The sequence below is a fragment of the Cupressus sempervirens genome, chromosome 4 (genome assembly GCF_028749045.1).
Source record: "Cupressus sempervirens isolate cs-2001-9-10 chromosome 4, ASM2874904v1, whole genome shotgun sequence".
Classification (NCBI taxonomy): domain Eukaryota; kingdom Viridiplantae; phylum Streptophyta; class Pinopsida; order Cupressales; family Cupressaceae; genus Cupressus; species Cupressus sempervirens.
The window spans coordinates 870,205,600-870,221,871 of record NC_143121.1 but is presented as its reverse complement, the minus strand read 5'-3'; the positions used below and the strand labels follow the sequence as shown (position 1 = coordinate 870,221,871).

Sequence of the window (16,272 nt, the reverse complement as noted above, 5' to 3'; positions counted from 1 at the left end):
CACTAATAGACAAAATGACTTAGGGATCAACAATTCACAATAGATTGTGAAATTAAATGATCCTATGAAAATATGTTGGCAACTAAGCAACTGTCTAGTTTTCTCATCTTTCTAAATAGAGCTCAAGTGAACAATGCACAACGCACATGACATGCTCACAAAACTGTTCTGCAACAAAGTGCATTCTCCACAAAGACAAACTATCCCTAATTTTGAAAGAAAACACAAAGGAAGTGGAAATATAAATGACATAAAATACTTCTAGAGGATTTTCCCTTAAAATGCTTTGAGACTCTATGAGCAGAAGGCGAGAGAACAACAAGCATAACATATTTAATGTAGGGCAAGGTAAATACTAAGGGCACAACATATCTCATAATAACTAGAACATAGAAATTTGGAATAAACACCATTATTATGTGTTGCCCTAATTTGAATTTGGAAGAAAAAGACTAACTATGGTAAGCAGAGGAAAATGGATTATGAAGACGTGTTCTTAGCAATTTGGCTTGTGGAAGAGTGGCCAACCGAAGAAAACTACTGAACTAAACCTGAACCAATAAAAATGATAGGGAAAGAGTGACTGACCTCAATAAGCAAAGGGAAATGACATATGAAGTAGATTCATTCATGAAATTTGACTTCTTAAAGAGTTGTTGGTTAGCAACACATGAATAACACATGGCATAAACGAGAATGCCTCAAAAAAGATGTGAAATATTATACCAATTTTCTCCATAGAAATTGAAAAAAACTACTGGAAAAAAAAATGAAACCACCAATCATAAAATAACTAGATTTAATGAAAAATCCACAAAATATTATTTATTTAATATATTAATCTAAACCAAACATAATATAATTGACTTACAAAATTAACATAATCATTTGACCTCTTGCTATCATTTGAAATATTCCTTTTATATTTTTCAAACATCGTGTCTTTGAAATTCTATTGAATCTAAAATTAGTTTCTAGATTGACCAAAAAAGACATTAGAATACAATTGGTATATTAACGATAAAAATAAAATTAGTGGTCTTAACTGTGCCGAAAGTCTAAATGATTCTCCCCATAATTGATGTGAGATTCTTAGTGGAAGGACATTATTTTATAGCTATGGCCAAAACTTCATAGGTAATGGATAAATAATGCTTGGATATCATCCGTTTAGATGTTATTGTCTACAATTTTATAACCTCGGTATTAAAATGATTATAGTTCTAAATAAATAAGGAGTGCAAGCCCAATCGTGCTTCCTAAATTCATAGTAAATGGAGTCTTGGACGAAGTGTTATATGTGCCTATCATCAACACATATTTTTATTGCTTTTGGGTGGGACTTATAACATTCTTATCAACAAATTCTTATACAAGCAAAGTTATCATAGAAAATGTGAATACATATCTTGAAGAAAATAAAATATTAGGAAAAGTCAAAGGAATGGATTACCGAAAAAGCCATGAAATATTATTTTAATGTGGCTATAAAATCACTAGAATTTAAGCCACATATTAGAAATATTGTCATGATGGTGGTGACTCTTCACCTTTTATATATTATGTAGAGAGTAATCGGTTAGATCCACGCCTTTGATTCATTTTTTATAGTGGAAATTATTTATTTTATAATTTAAAATTAATTTATTGCAATATATTGTTTATCTATACTGGACTACATGCATATATTGACATTTAAATTTAAAATTAATTGATTAATATTTATTTTCTAAATTAATCTACATGCATATGTTGACATTTAAATTTAAAATTAATTGATTAATATTTATTTTCTTAATTAATATATTTAAAAAAAAAAAAAGACTATAGGAATATATAAAACCTCCCTTAAATTACAATGCATCAAATAAACTTTTCTTACAGGTGTGGTTATACTAAGCATGGGATGGGGACAAACAATTATCGAAGCTACCAAACCAACAAGTAACTTATAATGACATATAATGTATTTGAATATTTTGAAATATTTAGTTGAATACTCTTAATTTTCACGTGTATTGATGCATAAGCTAAAAACACCTTGCAAGGAGGTAGACTAGGGATACTACCTAAGCACCACATCACATGTACTAGATATAGGTATGTTACATAAGATCCATGCACTAGTGAAATAATGAAGGTCTAACATTAAAACATAGGAAATGAGAGAATCATGTACTAGATATAGGTATGTTGTAAGATCCATTCACTAGTGAAATAATGAAGATCCAACATTAAAACATAGGAAACAAAAGAATGAGATACAAGGAACATGTGTATGAACATAATAGATTATAAATGTATGTAATATATAAGAATTTAATATACTAACTACAAATCCTTTTGAATTTTGATATATTATGATTTATATGATGTTCTTATTATGATAACTAATTTTAGATCTAAATATAATTTTGTGTGCCCTCATTAGGACCAATTCTAAGATCACTTAGGCTCGAAACTCCAATATGTGTCCCTTACATTCCTTGCTAACATGTATCATTTTATCTTCCTATAAACATACTAACTATATATCATTTATAAGCATTATACTTGCTTCTTGGATGATTCAAAATTTATAATCCTCTTGTGATAGAGTTAGAATATATGGTGAGTGATTGTAGCTTTAGGAAGATTGACATGCACTATAAATATTATCTTAACTAGCTCATCTCCATTGATGAATTTTCCCTCTACTACATGGACGAGGTGAAAATGTATAGAGTTGATGATTTTACTACATTTATAAAAAAAAATGCATCTTCCTCATATTAGAATGGACTTCTACTTTGCATATATTGAGAATGTGAGAAGTACTGCATAAATATAACATTAACTAGGCTCTTATCAAGATTCTACCCAATCGTAAGTGTTTGGATTTTGAGAGTTGTAGATCTGTTATCCTCCTTGCTAATTACTATGAAATGATCACCAAGGATCTTTCCCTCAAGATTAAAACTATCATCCCTAAGATTTTAAAACTATAACACACTATATTTTTGGGGACATTTCATTTTGGACATTATAGTGTTCATCAAGATAAGATTGAATAGGCCCAATAGTCAATTGAAGATGTCTCCTTCAATGAACTATAGTTTAAAGAAATCTTATGAAAATACTAGCAGCTATCAATTGTAAAGATGTCATAATGGTTAGTATTTGATCTTGGCATCATTGGTCATATCTAGATGGTTTTTTATTAATGTTAATGTCAACATCATTGACAATTTTACCTTGCCTCTTTAAATTCCCCTTTGAGATTCCATAAGGAAAATATTTCATCACTCATTTTCTATACGTGATTGCAACTAAAACCATGAGTTGTCTCCTTCGACATACTCACTTGTTTCATCTTACTCAAAGCTGTTTCTCTCCTTCAAAACTCCCATTTCCTCAACTTTTATTTGTAAATATTGTTTATTTTCTTCATCTGTAAATTTGTTGAAGAAATAAATATACTTAATGTGCTACATATTTCATGTTTCATTTCTAGATCATAATTATTTATGCATTATTTTTTAGAAATGGTCTTGAAAACCACCTTAAATAAACTTCTTTAGAAAAACCACTAGAAATTAACCATGGAGCAACTACTTGGTTCTTAGGTACCTTTTTTGGGATATGGGTGTTTCCTTTAGTATAATGATTAATTTTTCTGATATATGTACATTTTTTGTTCAATAAAATCAAATAAAAAATTGTAAGATAGTTTAACAAGTTTATATCCATGGTTGGTAAAATTCAAGTAGTGAATAATATTTTGATTGTCATCCATGTTTACAATTCATCTTGTTGATAACTATCAAAGTGTTGCATAAGAAACCACAACTACCAATCAATAACCTTTTGTGGTTGAGATGGGGCAACAAGAAGGGAATTTCAATCACTTCTTGATTGATTTGATCAAAGATAGGGATGCACTGACATTATTAAGCTCTAGACTCAAGAAATCTTCCTTATTTCTAAATCAATAATGAAATCTACAAAAGGATATATTTCTTAGATTATGAAATATGAAATTCAAAATATCACTAGTGGGCTTATTAGGCCTTAAATATGTAGTGTCAATTTTGCTTGAGTCACTTCCTTTGTTCACACATTTGTAATATATTGCTCATTATCAATAAAATAATATGAGATATCCTTATTGTCCATCTTATAAATTTTCTTTCCTTTGGATGTTGTGTTAATTCCTTCCTTTCATGTTTTAGTCAAATAACCTAGTTGAGAAACCACAATCCGGCTATGTTGAGCTTTTCTCTTAGAATTCATGGTTTTGGGGTCATTCATGCATGCATACCTTACTTACCAACCTCAAATCACCCATTTATTCCTTCAAAAAATTAGTTGAGTGGTATTTTTTCTTTATCAAACTTTCAAGGGTGTCCATCCTTATTGCCCTTTTTATTGATCATAAAACATTGTTGAGAAACCTTTTGGTATTTCTAAGAATAAATGTTGTCTCTTTTTCAAAAATTAGTGAGGTTTTCCTTACATATGTACCATTCCTTGGTTTTACATACCTCTAAAGCTCAAAAGAGTTTTTAAAAAACCAAGAAATTGGACTTATAGGATTTTTCATTTGTCCCTTCTTGGTAACTATTCACCCTGCCTGTTCAACTCCCTAGTGCTCTAATCCCTAACATGTGGTATGAGTTCCTCTCACTCAGCAATGGTCCAAAAATATATTGAATTGTATTAATTTTTTCCCATGTATTCATTAGTATTGTGGTACTAGGATTTCTCTTATCTTCCTACCATCACTTCCTTCCTTGATTCCTCGAAATTTTGTATTTTCCCTTTTAACCTTTGATCTTCTTCATTCCCCCATCCCCATAAGACTTGGCATATCAGTCATACTTCCCTTGGAATTCCATTAATTCTTTTTCTCACTTCAAAAATGCTCTAAGTATTTTGTATTGTTTTACTTTTCTGATCCCTTGTAACATATCTCTTTCCCCAATGGTATGTTGTTTGATGGGAGCCTGATGTTCAATTTTTTTTTTTTAATATATAAAGGTGGACATGCCAACATATTGATTTGAAGGTATAAATTCAGTATTATCTTAACTGCCCCATTTCTTAACAAAGAATGATCATTGAGGGTTTGTGTCAAGGCATTGTAAGATTTTTGGTTTTCTCTAGTGGACATGAAGGTAGGGGTTCTCTTAATGGCTTGATGGCTTGACAAGTGAAGTAAGTAAGGAGGCTCATTGTTTATTAGACATTGAGAATGTTAATTCATGAATCATTCAAAGGTTTTTAAAAGTACATAGTGATTGTTTATATGTCATTTAAAGACATTTTGGCACTTGGAGCACGTTTTTCTTAAATAATTTTGTATGCTAAGGTTATATTTACATGGTTTGTTTCTATTGGAAAGATATAAGGTTGTGAGACATAAACAATGTCATTTGGATTATTTCTACACCTCATATATCATTTGTGCACCCCTTAACTAGCCTTAAAAAAACCTTTAATATTTCTAAATTTATACCATAAATGAGTAAAACATTATAGATTCAAAGGAAAATTTTAGTCCAAGTATAATAGTTGGCCTAGTAGATAGGCCCCAATCTAAGACCATCCATCAATCTCACATACAAATTAAGAGCATAAATTAGTAATCTAGCAATAAAAATTCATATTCACCCATGACTAGTAATACACCTAGTGATTTGTTCTCGAGAGGTCTTTCAATATTTTTTTTTGTAGATCTCCCTTGCACATTTGTATCAACTACAAAGGTGTTATATGCAATCAATTTATGTTGACCTAGTGAAAACATTTGGGGTTCATATTACAAATAGTTTTGGTTGTACTAATTTTTAGCTATCCATTTTATTTCATTTGAATACTTGTTAAGGTTTTACCCTAGGAATACCCTCTTGAGTTTAAGCTTAATTCAAAATGCAAGAGAGATGATCCATTTCATAGAATTACATTTAACCGTACATGTTCTATTGATAAGTTGTGATGTAGTGCAAGGCTAAGTGTAACTCTAAAGGAGATGACCTAGCCCCCTAGCAAGTAACCACACAATGTAATATAAACAATCAAACACAGATTTAGATCCAAACAACACCAATTCTCATAATAGAATCATAAAAATTGCATCCAATATGCCCAACTATAAGGCCTTCTGGGTTACAACTAATACAACAAAGAATACAACTCAATCCTCATATGAAAAGATCCACCTCCTAGCTATCATTTGTCAAGATGCTTCTAGCTACTTCATGCTCCATTGAATAATGCCTCTAGATATCACAAGACCCTCTACTTATATGAAACCAAGCCACAAGTCAGCCTAGCAAGTTACATTAAATAAACACTCACATTAAATAAACAATCAAGCCATAGTTCGACCTGATAGATTACATAACACTTAGGAAAAGCCCAAGTTTACAATCATAACTAACTCATAAGATGAATTAAACCCACACAACCTTAGACATAGGCCTATATGTCATCCAACAATCCACATCTAAGATTATACAAGCCAACTCCTACAGATCAAAACTCATGGAAACAATCTCCAAAGTTTGCCAAGGAAATAAAGAACATGTTACTAATATCTAACAAAAGATCTCTAACTCCAATATGATCACTCCTATCATTATGCACACATAGGAAACATTCCACTAATATGCCTCAAGCATAACCCTAACTACGCAAAACATAGGGCCCACAAAATCCAAACTCAATGCCCCTGCATCACCAACATATAAGATTGCCAACTACCCTAGGATGTTCTTGCATAAAGTTGTTTCCATTTGCATGACAAAAATAAATTTGTTGATGCAATTCCATTCTATTAAGTGGGGTAATAGTTTTGAAACTCAAATGGGCATTTAATGAATGCTAATAGGAAGGAAAACATGTTCTTTAGAACCTATTTCAAACCCCAAGGCTTTGCTCCTCTTGTGACATGATACTAATTGAAAGGATAAATTACTGGTGAAAGTCTATTTTAGAACCTAAGGCTCTAGTTGTGTTATGTTCAATAATCTCACTTTCTATGACAAATCACTTGAAAATTGTCTTAGCTTGTCATTGGTTCACATAAAGTTGTTTCCACTTGCATGATGAAAATAACTTTGTGGATGTAATTCCATTCTATTTTGTGGGACAACAGTTTTGAAACCCAAAGGGAAATTAATGAGTGCTAATTGGAAGGATACCATGTTCTTTGAAACCTATTTCAAACCCCAAGGCTTTGCTTCTCTTGTGACATGATACTAACTAAAAGGATAAATTACTAGTAGGAGTTCATGTTTGAGCCTAAGGCTCTAGTTGTGTTATGTTCAATAATCTCACTTGGTATGACCAATCACTTGAAAATGGTCTTAGCTTCTCATTGTCTTCCATATGCTAAAAAAAATTGACGTTGTATGATTAGTAACTCTGGTTCTCCTAAATAATTTTAAAGGAGATAAGTATTCATGAAATCTATTCATATGCTTAAGGATCCTTTGCTCCTTCCCAACATGTGAGGGAAAAGTTAAATACATGGAAAACATGTGAATTCCCAATATATACATCTATCTAAAAAGTTGATCTTAATATCCATGGCCTAGCCCCACCTTCCCTTGATCTTATGCTGTCAACCTTTTACCTTCACATTTTTTGTTGAAGGATTTGAGGAGGAATACTTGTAGTAAGCTCCCCTTCCTCACACTTAAAGCCATTTATTGACTTTTCCTTCCCATCTTTCCCTCTAGAGTTTAGAGACTCAAATATCAAATGAAGTTATTAGGTATGTCTTAAACGAAGTGAATAACTTTAAATAAGACATCAATGACTCTTAGTAAGAAACTTTGAAAGCTTAAAGCTAATGATTAGGCACAACTTATTGCACATAACTTCTTCACCACAAACTTTCCATTGACAATTGACTTTACTTCTTCTAATTCATTCCTTGCCATACCTTTTGTCTTAGATTTCTTTCATGTCTTATTGTGTGCTTAAGATCTACGTTGAATTCAACGTCTTATACTACTTTGCAATGGTGTGTTTTTTTTTTTACTGAAGGTAAATATTTCCAAAGAACCTTGAAACTCTTCATAACAAATGTTGTCTAGGTATAAAACATCATTAATAACAACAAACTAACCAAAAATAGATTATAAACAAAAAGCACAAAAACAATTCCTCCAATCCACTAGTGCAATTCATCCTATTGATAAACTCCTTGCATATCTTTCTAAACGTAGGAGTTAAAGCATATTGACTACCTCATTTTTCTATTTTCAATTATTGCCTTCTAAGTTTTTTTAATCTTTTGCAAGTCTTTCACACCTTCACCATGACCATGTGATTCTATTGATGTGACCAAAAACTGTTAAAATGATAAACTAAACTTTCGTGCAGTGAAGAGGTAGAGAGCAACATGCTCTTTTGACTCGTATCGTCCAAGGAAAGATGGGGTTACATACCTCACCAAAGTAATAAAGTCAGCAAAAATTAAATTAATGAAAACCCTCTTCCCGAGGCCCACGACAAAATTCTGCATCACGGATCCGCAAGAATATATCCATCTATCTATATATTTTTATTTATTTATTTAAAAAAGCTCAAACGTACGATACTTTATTCACTAGAATCCAGGGGCCGGTGGAGATATGGTTCTGGCCGTCGGATCCTCAGATTCGACGGATGGATGACATCCACATGTCAAGATCTGTATGGTATGTGCACGTGTCAAAATATGTGTCGCCGTTGGACCCAGTAAGATGAGTAGGTTCTCAATTGCTCCAGTGGCCCAATGAGATTCGAACTGATGATCACCCGCCTGCTAACTCATGGTGCGCTTTGCTGGTGATGAGATAGACTGACCTTGACCCTCAGCCGGCCTCCATTATTCTTCTTCTCTCCTTCTGTCAAGAGTGTGTACTTCACTCCATCATTTTTTTCAAAACTTGCCGGTTGATTTAAAGAAAATGTGGGAAATGGGTTTTATCGATGTCCTGGGTTTGTGTGAAATAGCACATGGATTCAAAGTTAGTGCTCTCTTACATCCACCATGCAGAGGTCTTTTTAATCACATTTTTTAAACTTTAATTGCAAGTGCGAGAATGTGATTACAGCTAATTTGTGGTATGATTTATCAGCTAGCCATTGGCCTTTTTTGTTATCATCTAACCACCGCCCTTTTTGGGTCATGCTAGCAAAATTTCTTAGCAGGAGAATGTGATTATAACCAATTTGTATTATGATTTGATTTATCACGTAGCCATTGGTCCTTTTTGTTATCATCTAACCACTGCCCCTTTTTTTGTCTTTTTTTTTTGTCATGGTAGCATAATTCCCCTGCCCCTTTCCATCATAAGAGCAGGATTTCCTTGTGTAAGAATATGATCCAACTACAGAATAATTGGTGTTTCAAGATTACCTTGTTCACCTTTAGGTCTTGGTCGGTTGTCTTCTAGCCATTGACTGGTTTTCTCTTGTACCGGGATGCGGAAATCGTTGTTGGAAGAAGCGGAACATTGTTTTTGTTCTGTGAATGGAAGGGATTGCCTTTTATCTCCCAAGTTCCTGAATAGTAATGTGGTGGATAACTTTGAAATTTTGATGTGTGTGTTTGTGAAGAAATAAAAGGTGGAGAAGCGGAGGTATTGCCAAGCCATGGGATCGTGTGTGTCCTCTGAGAATACTAGTGCGGAAACGATGCAACAACCTTGGGGTAAGGAAGTCGACATTGAAACTGCTGAGTTTTTGGAAAGGGAGAGCAGAAACGATGAGCAGCTTGCATGCTTGCAAGGCAGAATGTGCACCAGTGGTGCCAGCACCATTGCATCTATGCACACCCAGCAAGGCAAAAAAGGACCCAATCAGGACTCCATGATCTTGTGGGAGGTAAAAAAATTAACCCTAAAATCGTTTTGGAGTCTGATATATTGGTATTTTTGTTTTGCTGGTTTCAATTCCACCTCTCTATATGCGTGCCAATGGAACAATTCAGGCTCGGACAAGAATTTTTGTTAATGCTACGGGGATTAATAAGTGCTAAAGATGAACTAATTATTCGAGGGATGAATTTGACACGGGTAGTTAATTTCAAAAAGTCATAAATGAGAAAGGGGATTTGTTGCATTGTTTCAGAGCGTATTGATGGTAAAAGAGTTGTATGTCTCTGTCCTTTTCCCCTGACCGGTCAGTTGTGTGAGATCTGCTTGGCATTCAGCAAATTGACCTGAATTGAATGATAGTCGATTCGCATCTGTTTTCTGTTGCACTAGAGATGAGTATTGATAGTAAAATATGAATTTCAGGGGTAGAAGAAAATTGTTTATTTCAACCTACTCCTCACGGTAGAAAAGTGGTTTGTTTCTTTCGCCTCCACCCTGTTTGTAATTCTCTCGGGGAAACTAGGTATATGCAGATTATTAGGCTCAAGCTTACTATTGATCTTTGTCACGAGGTTTAAACTTGAAGCTCAATTGATCTCTGGCTTGGCGGTTATAAGAAGAGCCATAAATATCAACTGACCTCCTCGATTAGTCATATGCATATACTCGAAGATCTTCTGATTTCCCTTCAACAGCCATATTCTATTTACAAGACACACACTATTTTATTCATGCTATGTTACATCTGTACTCTGTGCGGGTAATTGTTTCTCATCTCTTTAGGTTTTGTTTAGCAAGATCTTAAAGTTATACTACTTGGAAGTACTGCCCTACAACATGTAAGAGCCAATGGTCCTATAGAATTGATTTATCCAGCACATGGAATCTGCCCGTGAAATTTAGTGGACATGTTAGCGTCATCCCTTGCAATTTCGGATCCCTTCCTTGTTGGTCAATTTGTACCATCCTTCGTAGGTTATTTACCATGGTGGCGTTCTCCTATGAAGGGATCTAATCCCACATCAATACTATACTCCTAAAGTTCCAAGTGCTATAGTCAACAGATTTGACAACTATTCCGTACTTATACCAATACCATCGAAATTTATCTTTTCAAGTTACACATTTTAGTTTGAAATCAAATTGAAGCACAATTGCTCTGAAATAATGGTTTCTTCTTTCAGATAGGATAATAAGAAATAAATTGTTATCATTATTGACTGACCTTTGAATCTTTTTGGATGTTTCAGAATTTTGGATCCCGCGAGGATACAGTCTTCCTTGGAGTTTTTGATGGACATGGTCCGTATGGACACATAGTTGGAAGAAGGGTCAGAGACTCTCTGCCTTCTATGCTGGTAAACCAGTGGCATGAGTTACTTTCAGCTGAATCTCTTATCACAGATGATAATGATACAGATGTTACTGATTCATACAAATATAGTGATGATGCAAATCAAGTACAGAAAGAGGAGGAGCCCAAAATATTTTCAGCGTGGAGGGAATCTTATCTGAGAGCTTTCAAGGTGATGGACAAGGAACTCAAATTACACCCTGCTTTGGACTGCTTCTGCAGTGGGACTACAGCTGTCACCATTGTCAAACAAGTAACAAACCTAGTGCTCTCTCAGTTTTCCTTATTCATGTTAAATTGTAGTAGCCCCTACAAAGTGAATAAGTCTCATTAAGATTTTAGTGGTACCAACAGCAGTAAAATAAGTTGTGTTATTCATCTGTCAAAGACCTCGCCAAAAGTCTGAAATTTGAATATAAATACTGCTTTATATCTTCATGTTTCGATATCTCTTTTCTTTGTGGTCTACGATCTAGAAAAAGTATTGTCCCTTCCGCACTTCATCATTGATTATGATAACCTTTTTCACCTTTTATTTGATATTAGGATCGAGCATAATATTGGATGCGTGCACTTGATTTCCGATGCTTCTTATTGAAAAACATCTAAATGTAGTAATGAAATGACTAACTAGGATCGACTTCAATTTGCCTGGCCAGGAATTTATTGTTTGTTGAAGTGTTGGATTCTGTGCCTCAGAGTTGTTAAACATTAGAAACATTACAGATCTGGAGTTGAAATATTTTAATTGATGATTAGCATGCATCATCTAGATTCTATGCTTCTGCCTAGTAGTAGCTTATCTTTAAAGTTGTTTTTACCAGGGTCAGGACCTTATGATTGCACATGTTGGGGATTCTCGGGCTGTCATGGGAATCATTTCTCCTAATGGCAGTTTGTCAGCTATTCAATTAACAATTGATTTGAAGGCAAACTTACCCGGTAAATCCTCACACTCTTTCAAACAAAATTGTTTTTATTTATGTCTGGTCTATGTCTTACGGCTTTATGTTGCTAGAGTTCCATTTTATAAAAATGCATTGCACTCATCTTACCTATTAAAAACTTGGTTATCTTATTGAATGCATTCTTCTTTGAGTCTCAGAGAAAATTCATACGCATGTCAGATAAATATGTCAATTTGAAGGCCCCATAGAATCTCAAACATTGTAGTAATTAATTGCAGTCCACTCCACTCTATTCTACTTCTGTGATATATTCTAGTTCCAGTCTCTATGATATATTCTATCCCTGACTTAGCCAAGTCAACATGAAATGAAATTTGCACTGTTTCATGCTTCACTTTCCTTGATTTAATGTTCTGCAAACATCAGTTATAAATGAAATGCTGAGCCAAAGTTTCTCTTATCCTTTAAATTTTAGAGGAGGCTGAAAGGATAAAGCAATGCAAGGGCCGAGTGATCGCTTTAGAAGACGAACCACATGTGCATAGGGTGTGGTTACCAAATGAAAACTCTCCCGGTCTTGCCATGACCAGAGCTTTTGGCGACTTCTGTCTGAAGGAGTTCGGTGTCATTGCTATCCCTGAAGTAACATACAGGAGCCTAACGAGCAGAGATCAGTTTATTGTGCTTGCAACAGATGGGGTAAATAATTTTCCTTCAAATACATGAAAGAGGAGCACTTTTATAACTATAACCTATGTTTACACCTCCTTGAAAATGGAAAATGGTAATGGCAGCCCTACTGGCCACTTTTCCTACTGATAAGAAGTGGATAGTGATTGACAGTGGAGTCTACTAGCAATTTTGAATTCAGAAAACTGCAAAATAAATTTTTGCTTTAAACATTTTGAACTTCTTTGGCCTTGAAGGGTATCAATCAACATTATCAACTTTCCACAATCAATTAGTAAATATCAGTTTATTTCTGAATTCAATTGTGTATGTTTTTATCATCAACATTTTGGATCACACTCCATGATCCATCATCAGGGAGAGAGAGTGCAAGAATAGTAATCTTTTGCTCTCTCCTTCCTGATGATGGATCACAGAATGTAATCTTGCACTCTCTTTCCGACAATGGATCACGGAGTGTGATCCAAAACGTTGATGTATTCTTGCACTCTCTCTTCCTGATGATAGATCATGGAGTGCGATCTGAAACGTTGATGCTAAAAACACACACAGTTGAGTCCAGAAATAAATTGATATTCTTGGGCCATGTATAGCTTATTTTTGTTCTTCCCTTTCCCGTCATAGGTCTAGCCATTCTAAAACAATCAGTTTCTGTTGTTGTAGGTGTGGGATGTTCTAAGCAACCGGGAAGTTGTAAAAATTGTGTCTTCAGCGCCCACTAGAGCTTCTTCAGCTAAGATGGTAGTTGACTCAGCTGTCCGTGCATGGCGGCGTAAATTCCCAACTTCTAAGATTGATGACTGTGCTGTTGTATGCATGTATTTGGATTCACAGTCTTTCATCTCCAAGCATGAGAAGGGTAACATAAGCTTGCAAACTTCAGCAGATTCACAAAATGTGGAAGAATCAGGGACTACTATAAGCAATGGTGCTACAGAAGAAGGGTCTGAACTAGATGGTCTGACAAGCACGAACGCCATTCTGAACCTGCCTAGATTCATGAAGAGAAGCAAAAAGATTAAAAGATAAAAAACACAAAGATGATTATACCATGTAAGATTACTTGTTAAAACGGGTTTCCTCTGCATACCAAATCCTTTTATAAACAAGTGCGTTCTACTTATAGTGCACTAAGAAACTGTAAGGAGCAGTCTACTATTTTTGTATATTCATCATGTAAAACTACTCTTTGATGTGATTCAGAAGTGCACTGTGAATACATGGGTTTATGATTGTCAACGTGGTCATCTGCAATGATGACTGGAAAACATTTTCTCATTGCTGGGTGAGCAGGTTTGGAGACATATTCAGATTTGCATGTAAATTCAGATTCTAGATTGAATCTGAACATCTTTCCTTGTAGATGGGCATTGTCAGTTTCAAAATTTGTAGAAAACGTATTTGATGATAAGTGATTTTTACCAGGTTCACATTTTCACACAATTTGCGGGAGGATTCAACATTTGTACATATAGAGATGTTATAGCATAGGTCTCCACTATGATATTTCCAAGATGATTGATCAGTTGGGCTCATCTCAGTTGTTGTATTCAAAGTTTAATTTTGGAGACGAAACTGTATTTTATCATCTATCATCTGTAAATTTTACAGATCGATTTCTTCATTTGGTTTCTTATGCCTGAGTTCATCCAAAAGCTGAATAGCTGTTCGCTGTTGCCATAATTGCAGTCATTTTGGGCTTTTAAAACTCTTGTTCATTGTTGTATACATCCATTGTAAAGGACATGCAAAACATATATGTACTTGTCAGATCACAATCAATTTTGCTATAAGAAAAACGGTATAATACACTTATTAGGATTTAGAAAACATATAAATCAATTTTTAATATCAATTTTAGAAACTTGCTCAGCTTGTAGCCACTCATAACCAGTAGTACATTATTAGTCCCTGCCTTGCATAAGGCAGGGTACTAATGTTTTCAGTGGTGGGCACAATTAATTTCTATAATCAAAGCTAATAAATTCTTAAGGTCAAAAAAGCAGTTTATTTTTTAATTAATTTTAAATTACTGGACGGTGGCAATTATAGTAGGGGTAAAATTTAATTTTTTGCACTAAAAATTGAAGAGAAATAAACAGTTTCTGGAAAGTTCTCCGTTCTAGGACATTGTCGAAATCAACTGTCCTGCGAGTGCAAAGTCCGAGCGAACTGTAATAGGCATGCTCTTTGGCTCTTATGCAGGGTTGTCTTCCTATTTATTTGTGATCATTTTTACACAAGAGGTGGAGCGGAAAAGCTGCACAGGAAACAGAGGCAGCAGCGCAATACTTTTGCTCTGGCCATGGATACATTCTTGTTGACACTTTCCAAGACAAAACTCTCACTTGCACAGGCATGAGTTTTGTATGGGACGAAAATGCGCTGAAATTGATCATGACTGCATAGCTTTTATATTCTGTTCTTTCCATCCTGCTTCTTTGCACACTTTTCAGTGCAAGTTCTATTTGATATTATGGCCAAATTTGTAAATATTTAAACGAGCAGATTAAATCAATCAACGAAGAAGACAAAATATAATGACACAACTATTTATTGTGGTTCAGCAAAACTTTGCCTACATCCACATTCGAGCAGGGAAATCTTTATTATGAAAACATCTGATACAATCTAGTACAAGACAGCATACGTATATTTATATATTAGCATAAGCCTTCAATTGAACAGCCATGAGAAGATGAATAGACAGTGAGACCGTTGGGCTTCATATCCTAACAATCTGCCCCGTGAAGACCAACCAACACTGCCATGCACTGAAGCATTCCCGACTCCCTTTCCAAATTTTAGATAACAATCAAACCTCGAGAAGATCTCAAAGTCGCCAAACTCTGTTCCAGCACAGTGCGAATGAGTCTTCTCCACATTTTTTCAGACTTGATAAAGTCTACTAGAGGAATATCTTATCCGATATTTGAACATGCAAAGTTGCCCACAAATCCATGGTAAGAGTTACCACTTTCTGCACATTCAACAAGATTAATTCCTCTGTCATCCGAATCCACATAAACATCCATGAATCCCAAGTACCTAGTTTTAATACTTGACACTGGTCCAAGGGTATCTTCAGGCACCATTCCATATTTTTGTTTCAAACTTACACTAGTGCCTCTTCCAACCTTACATCCAAATAGTGTAGCTAGTGCTCTGGCTGTTGATTTCTTAACCAATAGAACCATGTACTTTGCTCTATCCAGCAGCAAGAGTCCTACAATATTTAGAACAACATCAACAAGCAGCAGGGCCAATAGAATAGCATACTGGCTAACAATCTTGTTGTTCAAACACAACTCTTTGGTTCCCACAAAATTGGGTAAGAGGATGTCTTCTGAATCATCACAAGGATCTTCACCTTGATCACACGATTTCACAAACTCTTGGGTCCCAAAGACCATTGGAATGGTACCACTGCTAACATTTGCAGACACGCGCGATATATTTTGCGGTG

General features: G+C 34.6%; 1 protein-coding gene across 1 annotated transcript; it reads left to right on the top strand.

Annotated features, from left to right (window-relative positions):
• Positions 1-8,761: 8,761 nt before the first annotated feature.
• LOC149564173 (putative protein phosphatase 2C 33) lies at positions 8,762-14,428 on the top strand. Its single transcript, XM_089827231.1, has 5 exons — positions 8,762-9,861; positions 11,105-11,461; positions 12,033-12,150; positions 12,592-12,815; positions 13,470-14,428. Exons 1-5 carry the CDS (start codon positions 9,631-9,633, stop codon positions 13,833-13,835), a joined length of 1,296 nt encoding a protein of 431 aa, XP_089683357.1. The 5' UTR covers positions 8,762-9,630; the 3' UTR covers positions 13,836-14,428.
• Positions 14,429-16,272: the final 1,844 nt, after the last annotated feature.